The sequence below is a fragment of the Heloderma suspectum genome, chromosome 17 (assembly GCF_057233095.1).
Source record: "Heloderma suspectum isolate Gila_16-S chromosome 17, 16-S_ref, whole genome shotgun sequence".
NCBI lineage: Eukaryota > Metazoa > Chordata > Lepidosauria > Squamata > Helodermatidae > Heloderma > Heloderma suspectum.
In genome coordinates this window covers 2306456-2315715 of record NC_139474.1, presented here as the reverse complement: position 1 = coordinate 2315715, position 9260 = coordinate 2306456, and the positions used below count along the sequence as shown (strand labels likewise).

The 9260-nt window shown below is 49.9% G+C and overlaps 1 protein-coding gene across 2 annotated transcripts in view; it reads right to left on the bottom strand.

Moving 5' to 3' along the window:
* Positions 1 to 4640: 4640 nt before the first annotated feature.
* The window catches only part of ARHGAP30 (Rho GTPase activating protein 30), a 39387-nt gene continuing 34767 nt past the window's right edge, over positions 4641 to 9260 (bottom strand). For both annotated transcript variants that reach the window (XM_084823933.1, XM_084823934.1), the window contains exons 11-12: positions 8861 to 9093; positions 4641 to 7431 (exon numbers count right to left, since the gene is read on the bottom strand). In XM_084823933.1, coding sequence (XP_084680059.1) covers positions 5143 to 7431; positions 8861 to 9093 — 2522 coding nt within the window. In that variant the 3' untranslated portion in view covers positions 4641 to 5142. The remainder of the gene's footprint in view (positions 7432 to 8860; positions 9094 to 9260) is intronic.

The following is a 9260-nucleotide window of genomic DNA, read 5'->3' as shown; positions in this document are numbered from 1 at the left end:
CAAAAAAAATGAGGTGGAAACGCTTTTAAAATGTCTTTCTCTCGCGCAATTTCCGGTTTGCGTCAGCACCATCTTAGTAACGGGCGCCGCCTTCAATCGGCGACTTCCGGCGCACGTCGGCTCTCTTCTCTACCCAATAAGAAAAGGGCGTTGCCGGGCGCCGCCATGCTTCTTGTGGGCAACTGCCAGCCTTCCCGTAGCCCTTCTCTTATTATCACCTCGCACCTTGGTGCCTCCTCGTGGTCGCCAGGGGCGTCTCCAGCCTCTTGTTTGGGGAGCGGCTCCAGTCCTTCTCACGCCCTCAGTGCCAGCACGCCAACTGTTGCCTTCACCAGACCTGGTTTTGAGGGAAGCAACCAGCCTTCTCGTACCTGGCGCCCTCCAGACGTGCTGGACTGCAGCTCCTATCATCCCCCACCAGCTGGGGGGATGACAGGAGCTGTAGTCCAGCACATCTGGGGGGCACCAGGTTGGAGAAGGCCACCATAGACCACGTTGGCTTATTTGGGGCAGGGCTGTTTTCCTCTCCGAGAGTGGCCAGAACTGGAAATGGGTCACTGAGACCAACTAGTATTATTATAATGCTATAATTGCAGGCATCCCCCTCTTCGTCTGATATGTACACACACACACACACACACTATGGACGTTATCCTTTTACTTAGCACCTGAAGCTGAAGCTCCCAATATTTTGGCCACCTAATGCGAAGAGAAAACTCCCTGGAAAAGACCCTGATGCTGGGAAAGTCTGAAGGCAAGAGGAGAAGGGGACGGCGGAGGATGAGATGGCTAGATAGCATCACCGATGCAATGGATATGAACTTGAGCACGCTCCGGGAGAGAGCGCAGGACAGGAAGGCCTGGCGTGCTATGGTCCATGGGGTCACGAAGAGTCGGACACGACTGAGCGACTAAACAACAACAAAGATCACCGAAGACGGTGACTGTAGCCATGAAATTAAAAGACGCTTGCTCCTTGGAAGGAAAGCTATGGCACACCTAGACAGCATAGTAAGAAGCAGAGACATCACCTTGCTGACAAAGGTTCGTATAATCAAAGCTATGGTTTTCCCAGTAGTAATGTATGGCTGTGAGAGCTGGAGTATAAGGAAGGCTGAGCGCCGAAGAATCAATGCTTTTGAACTGTGGTGCTGGAGAAGTCTCTTATGAGTCCCCTGGACTGCAAGGAGGTCAAATCAGTCCATCCTAAAGGAAATCAACCCTGACTGCTCATTGGAAGGACAGATACTGAAGCTGAAGCTCAAATATTTTGGCCACCTAATGCGAAGAGAAAACTCCCTGGAAAAGACCCTGATGCTGGGAAAGACTGAAGGCAAAAGGAGAAGGGGACGGCAGAGGATGAGATGGCTAGATAGCATCACCGATGCAATGAATATGGACTTGAGCACGCTCCGGGAGAGAGCGCAGGACAGGAAGGCCTGGCGTGCTATGGTCCATGGGGTCACAAAGAGTCGGACACGACTGAACAACAACAACCGCTGCCCTCCTCTCTGAACTCCCAAGACCCTGAGACACAAAACCCCACAGAGGTAGTTTGTTTATAAATGAATTGATAAGCATTTGTATAGCGCTTGTGAGCGGCCAAACAGGTTGTGTTTGTTATTAATTTTAAGAACAAGGAGTCTTCTGGCCCCTTCTAGGCAAATTTATTCTGGCATAGGCTTTCATGGACACTGTCAACTGCGTCAGATGCATGGGGTGTTGACCTCAAATTGGCAGATCAGTAGGCACATGCTGGGGTGGGGTGGGGGCAGAGAGGTGTAAATGGCGTTGTTAGAGGGAACTGAAATGCAAACAAATACGGTGATGTTTGCCTTAACAGTTGCCATACACAAAACACTGTTGGGTGAGGACACAGAACGACATCATTGCAACGGTGAGCCAATTATATGTAGCGTGATTAAAAAACGTCATTGTTCTTATTCAAACATCAGACATTTCACACTGGTATCTGTCTCTGAAATTCCTTTGTTAGTTTGCTGCAACAGACTAATGCAGCTACCCCTCTGGAAATTATTTATTTTAAAGATTTATATTCTTCTTTTGATCAAGGGATCTCCAAGCGGGTTTGTGGTGGATGCATGCAATACGAGAAGAAAATGCAAAACTGTTGCTTGTCTGTTGGCCACTAAGATGCTGGGGTAGGGTTGTGATGCAAAAGGCCCTCCCCAGTTCTTCCAAGGGAAGCCAAGCAGCATGAGTTGTAAATTGTTGTGATCCTTACAAAAACCCTGTAAAGTAGGCCTGCATTATTCTCTCCCTATTTGTAGGTGGGAGAGCTGAGGCATAATGGCTTGCCAGAGGCCACCAATTGCAGGAGCAGGCAACATGGCACCCGTGGTCACCAGTGTGCCCTCGGACATCTTTCTGGGTGCCCACTGAGATGCCCTGGCTCTCCTACTTAAGGAAACAAAACAAGATTTCTTACTGGCATCTGGAATCGTTTCAAAGCATAGGGAGGTCCCCTGGCTCTTCCCATCGTTTTTTCTCATGAATGCCTCTGCGTCACACATGGGGCTCAGTGTCATTCTTAGGAAATGAAGATGGCGGGGGGATGCAGGCTGCTGCTTTCATCTGCAGCGCACCCATTTCGTGGTGGTGCCCAGGACAGCTTCTCAAATTGCCAAAGGTGCCCACGGACCCCCAAAGTTTGCCTACCCCTGACCTATAGTGAATGGCAAAGGCAAGATCTGAACCAAGGATTACCTGTCTCATAGCCCAGGGTCTTAGCTGCGACGCTACACCAGCCCTACGCCAGTTTAGCTGAGGGAGTGTGGCTTGTGGTAACTTGTCTAAAGCTGCTCACTGAACTTCATGACTGAGCAAGGATTTAAAGGCCTAAATGCAACATCCTAACCCAGAGTTCCTCAAATGTGTTGTCTTGAAAATTGCTGGGGATCTCAACAGACCACTTAATGTTTTTTCGTCCACAAAAGACATACGGTACGTAACCTATATTTTAAGGACTGTAGTCTTGCCTTTCTGATGCGCTGGTCGCACCTGTTTTTGTGGCAAAGTTCTGCGAAGCTCTGTGTAATGTTTGTTAGCTTTAGCGAGACCAGGAACAGATATTCCAAATTCTTCTGTAACCGTTGCGTGGACCATTTGGATGGCGTTTGCGGACTGCCAGTGGTCCATGCACTGCCGTTTGAGAGCATCTACCGTAATCCAAGGCCAGGCTCATGCGATCCGAGAGCTGTCCGCCAGGAGGTAAGAGATATCCAGGCATACTCCTAGATTGCATGTTGTTGTGCTGGCACTTCTAAAAATGCTGCTGTGTTGCCAAAGAACTACCTTGAGCAGTCCAGGTCTTAGCCAAACGTCTACATTAGCCTTGAATGGCTGAGATTGCACCATTATAGAATGATGCATTGCAAACATTTAAACCTGGTTTCAGAAGACCTTTCAAGATTCTGAAAATGTACTGCAAGTTCCCCCCCACCCCCTGCCCCTTAACTTTCGTAATCAGTTCTACAATGCTGAGGGATAACTTGTTGTTGAATCCAAAGAGCTGTCTTTTAAAAACTATCTAATAAGAGCCAGGAACATCCAGTGACACACAAAAACCAAAAAAGTAGGAAAGCATTGCTTCGAAACCTCTGAAACTGACTGGCTTCCTTTGTTCACTTTTAAATGCACACCATCCGGCATTTCACAGATGAAACAGGGACACTTGTGTCCCCTTGTAACATCCTTGTAATACATCAAGAATCACTGCTTGAATACCCCTCCTCCTGATTACACATCACTCCAGTCGCTTCCTCACCACAAGATGAAAACTAACTTAGAGCTCAGGGATCCCCCTACCCAGAGTTAGAGGGGGGAAAGAGGGGCTGGCAGCAACCAATCTGAGAAAAGTGTGCACAGCGGGCCCACCTCACAAGGCAGTTGTGGCACAGCAAACTGTACAATACACTTTCGCCCAGTAAGTACCATTCCTTGCTTCTGGACATTTCTGGGCACGTGCATGTTTTCTTGGAAGTAAATCTTACTTTGCTGAATATTTCCAAATAAGGAGGAGGACGCCGAGTCCCTAATGGGACTCGGCATCCTCCTCCCAATTGCATGGCCTGGAGGGATTGTGAGAAGTTTCCCTTTGCTGGTGAAGGAAGAGCTCCTTTTGCTGGTAAAGTACAGGTGTGAGTGGTAGGCTGCAGGATTTGTGAGGATGTCTTTGCTTTGCTGCGTGAAGAGTTTGCATCTGTGTTCAACTTTATCTTTCTTTAATAAATGCATTTAGCTTATGTCGTTGTTTTCGTCTTTATTTGTGGAATTTAAGTAAAACTGAGTGAATGAGAACATTCTAGCTCGAGTCCTCAAAGGAATGTCACCTACAACATCAGGGCCAAGCTGAGGTTGCTTAAAGTAAGTGTGCCTAGGTACTGAATACCAGGGACCCTGACCATTTAGCCTCCAGTTTTTCCCTTACAGTATGTATATGATTACAGCCTTACGTTTCAAGTAAGTGATCTTCCTTAGTATCCTTGGATGTTTAAAGAGGGAGCCAAGCAGAAATCTGTCTCTTGTCTCTAAGCAAATATAACCTTCAGGTCAAAAGACATATGGGATGTACGGTCAAAGGTTTTGGATTAGGCTCATAGGTTGCAGAAAGTCTCTGTTTAGTTGCAAACCAACCAATATGTTTTAATAGTTATAGAATCCAGGTAGTATGCATGCTTGCACAGAAAATACATACGTTTCAAAATGGTAAACTTGATTTAAAACTGCTTTTTTCCCAATGGTCATTTCAACTGCCTTGACTTAAATCTATCCACCCAAGATTTCACGTATTCTACATTACCATAGGAAATCCTACCATATGTGGCATCCACGCTGTTCCTTGCCTCTCTTGTACATACACAGAGAATACAGCCCAGGAGCTGGTATGGCTCCTGCAGTCACTGTCTTGGCCTTCGGGCCCTGCTAGTGGGCTTCTAGGGGTCCGCAGTAGGACACAACACACTGGACAGGATGGATGCTTAGTTTGATCTAGCAGGACTCTTCTCTCGTGGTCAGGGAGCAGGAAGCTCACCTGCAGGCAAAGGGCTCGGTGTCGGCCGCCATGCAACACGGCGAGGCAGGCTAAAAGGCCAGCTTTTGGGAATCTGCTGCCAAAGCCAGTCACCACCGTTCCTGGGGCATGGTATGGGACGCCTCTTCTGACAGAGACGGGCATCGTCCGATCCTTGGCAAGCTCGGCCGGCTCCTTGGTGGGGGATCTTGTGGGAAGGCGAAAGCTTCCTGGCTCAGAGGGAGCGGACCTTCCAGGGAGACGTCAGCCAAGGCTTGGGGAAGAAGAGGCTTCCCCGAAGCGGGCACCTCCGGCGGTGTTGTTGAGCCCAAGCAGGTCAGGGGTCTCAGGGGCCGCTGCCCCAGAGGCTTCAGAGCAGGTTTCTGCTGAGGGGGAGTCTTCTCCGTCCTGGGTGGGCCGTGAGGCCCCTCGGTGTCTCCGTAGCAATAGGTCTGCATCCTCCTCATGGGGCCTTGAGCCACGTGCTTCTCTTTGGCCAGGGCGACCGCCTCGTCAAACGATCTGCTGCCCCCATTACGCCAGGCGGTCCATCTCTGCTTCTGTGGGGCAGACCCACTGGGCTCGCTGACATGCTTCTCCAGCAAAACAGGGACAGGGGCCTGCAGCAGGGAGGGCTCGCCTGTGCTGCCTTCGTTCTTGCCGTGGCTGCTGTATTCATCCGGACTCCTCTCTGGTCGAGAGCCCTTCCTCAGATGGAGGTCATCTCCGCCGAGCTCACCACCCCGGGCCCCAAAGCTGCTTTTATCCAGTGGGGAGCGCAGGAGTTTGGGGACGGCATCTCCTCTGCTCTCGCAATCTCTGCCGTATTTCTCTAAACACACAGGCATGGAGTTCCGCTGCTTCGGAAGGGCAACTGAATCACTGTCGCGGTTATCTGAAGAGGTGGGTGGCTCGGAAGGGGCTGGGAGGGTTTCTGAATTTTTCTCGCAAACATTTTCTGGAGTGCTACAGTACATGTCCAGGCTGGTGGGGCGAAGGTGCCTGTGCAAAGAGCCTTCGCTGGACCCATCCTTCATCTCATTTCCAGAGTTCTTAGCTGCGGGTGGATTGGGCCACATGGTGGACGCTTCCTTGGTCGGAGTTCTTGGTGTTAAGGAGGGAGGGATCTTAGCAAACTGCGGCTTTGGAGGCACGACCGGGAAAGATTTCACCTGCTGCACCCTGACGGTGCTGGCAGTCAATTTCATGAGGACGCTTCCATCCAAGGGGTCACGTTTGAGGGCGTCTTCAGCATCCATGGGCAGTGCATGCTGAAGTTTCTGTGGAAGACTTTGCGGGTAGCTCTTTGGAAAAGAAGCTGCGAGTGACAAGGTATCGGGCTCAATCCGACCGTCAGACAAGGGGACATCTGGAGGGGCTGTCCCAGAGGAAGCAGCTTGCTCAGGACCCAAGGCAAGCAGTGCTGACGGCAGCATCAGGGACCTCTCGAAAGGATCATTTTCAGAACTACTGCCCAGCAAAGAGGAACGCTGAGCCCCAAGCAAGGCAGGACCATCCAGGGCTGAAGGTGCTTCTGCTGCCTGGCGATAAAGGGCAGCTCCTCCACTCTGCAGCTGCTTTGCCTCTAGAAATGGGAGCCCACTGTCCATGTGTTCGTCAGACGTTCCAGCCACCTCTGGAATAGGACCATCAGCCTCCAGGCAAGGAGGCCACTCAACTTGCTCAACGTCTAAAGCATTCGAAGTGTGTAGTTGCCCCTCATCTTCAAGGCTTGAGTGGCTTTCGTACTCCAGAACCAGAGATCTTTGGCAGGTTAGTTCTGGAAGTCCATCAGGCCATGCGGCTTGCTCCAGCTGCTCACTTTCTACAAGCCAGCCCTTTCCATCTCCAGCATCTGCACCTTCTACCTGCAGAAATGACAAGCCGGGCTTCACCACAGCAGTCTCAGCTTCATCTTTCTCATGCATTTCCAACTCGCTGGGGTTGCTTCTGGGATTTGGGAAGACCTCTGAGTCTTCCGCAGATGGGTTGAGATCCGGGAGTGAATTGACTAACTCTGGGTCATGAGCAGGAGGGATAGCTGAGCCTAGCTGAGGCTCTCTACCAGCTTCAAATGGATGGGAGCCAGTTGGGTCTTTAGGTGAGGTCCACCCAACCAGACTGAAGGGCTGATCTTCCAACACACTTTCTGGGGGAGGAAAATTTGGGGCTTGATCTTCATCAGACTGCTGAAGATGCTTCAATTCAGTAGCTAAGGGGCTGAGATCATCGAAAGCACTCAGGTAGACCTCTTCAGCTTCACCCTCCTTAGACAGCGCTTCGCCCTCCGTGAATCCCATGGCCAGGTAATACTGCTCATCTTCCTCTTCCGAGTGTTCGTTCATACAATCCTCAATGGACAAGTAATCCAATGGTGAGACAGTCGAAAATGTCTCCAGCTAGAAGTGAAGACATACAAGGGAGAAAGAGGAGCTTGAAAGAAGACCCCAAACACACATGCGTCATCCTTCCCTTTCTCAAAATTATCCTCGAGGGTTATTTTTTTAATACATGTAGAAAACATGTATGTTCAGGGTTGCACACATCGAGGTGGGTTAGGCTGAAAGAATGTGGCTGGGCCTGGGTCACCCAGTGAGATTCCTGGCTGTGTAAGGGCTTAGTCAAAGTCTCATGTGCCAACCACTGCACCATACTGGCTCAGAATTAACTTGCTTGTTAGTTTGTTTTCTGAGATTATTTTGGTCCAGGTGTATTAACTCTGAATGGGGCATGAAAAAGCGGGGGGGCGGGAAGGTCGGTTCTCAAAGAACCAACCTTGGAGTGCATGCTCCGAGGTCGGTTCCTTGAAACTGACGTATCCTATGGCCATCTAGCCACTGACTAGCGGCCATAGGATTGCTCCCATAAGATGCTTTTTCCACGAGCAGATCCTACCTGTCTTCAGTCTCCACATTCTTCCCTTTCTTTAGACCCAAATCCCCATTTTCATGAAAACCTGGCTTCTGGAAGCTGCCAACTGTACGGCCCCAGGCCTGAACCAAGCTATTAGTAGTTGTAGTGTGGCTTAGATCCATAATGCTCTCTGCCTTTGGCCAGAGGGCTGCTGTTTTCCCATAACCGGCCTCCTGATGTAGCCAGATAACAAGGGTGAGGAGCAGCTCCGAGAACATTCCTTGCTAATGAGGAGAATTTATTTAGGAGAATTTAAATCTATTATCACAGATGAGCCTGAGAAGCAGAGTTTGTTTACCTCAAAGCTGCAGGTGGGTATGCTGGAGAACTGTTAGTTTATGCTGAGAATGAATGCTAGGGGTGCGTGCTGCTGAAACGCTGCTTATTGCTAACCTGTAGAGTATAAGACCCATTGTACCCAATGGCTTGTGGTTCAGAGAAGCCGTCTGATCCAACCATTGGGAACGCCTGTGTGCTGTAAGTTACTCAATAAAGTACTCCTTGTAAGTAAACCTTTGAGTCCGATTTATCACTATCTTGGCACTTCTAACCTAAGAGTTCAGCGCCCACGGCTGGGGCAACTCACCAACCTCAAAGTGCTTCTTTCCCTTCCTTCCCATCCTGGAACCACCAAATCAGTCAGAGAGGAGCTGAAGGCATAGCTATGACTTGGACAGAGATTTGGGCATGGGGAAACCAATTGCTGGCTGTGGGGCAACTCTCAACACTGAAAAGGAAGACCACACACCATTACAGTGCACTAAGAAAGGGGGACATGTGGTCTCTGCAGATAACTGTCCATTTTGTATAACGTTCAGGCTGCCTTTGCTAAGGGAGTCATTTAGCCAGGCCAGAAGAACAGCTGCTTTTTAAAATCAATGTCAAGATGTAATGTGGCACAGCTGTGGAACTAACCTGCATCCCACCTCCTATCATCTCGTTCATGAAGCCACTCCCCATATCATCTTCCGTGGCTGGGAAAGGGTTGAAGCCACAGCCTGCAAAATCATGGGCCGTGTTGGAGTTTTTCCAGGGCTGGCTGTCATCCAGGCTGTCGCCCAGCCAAGCATCTTGGCTATCCAGGAAGGAAAAGGAGTCTTGGACCTCCATAGACATCTGGTTCTCCTCCTCCACTGTTGCGTCTTCTTCTAAAACACATAAAAACAAAAGCATGACTCAGGTCTTCATGGCAAGGAGGGACTAGCTCCTTGGTGAGTCCTGCATCTGGCCACTGCCATCCCCATCACTACGCCTGGTCAGAAAACGTTAAGCATTACCACCTCATCCTGTGACTTGCAAATGGCCAAGCACCACA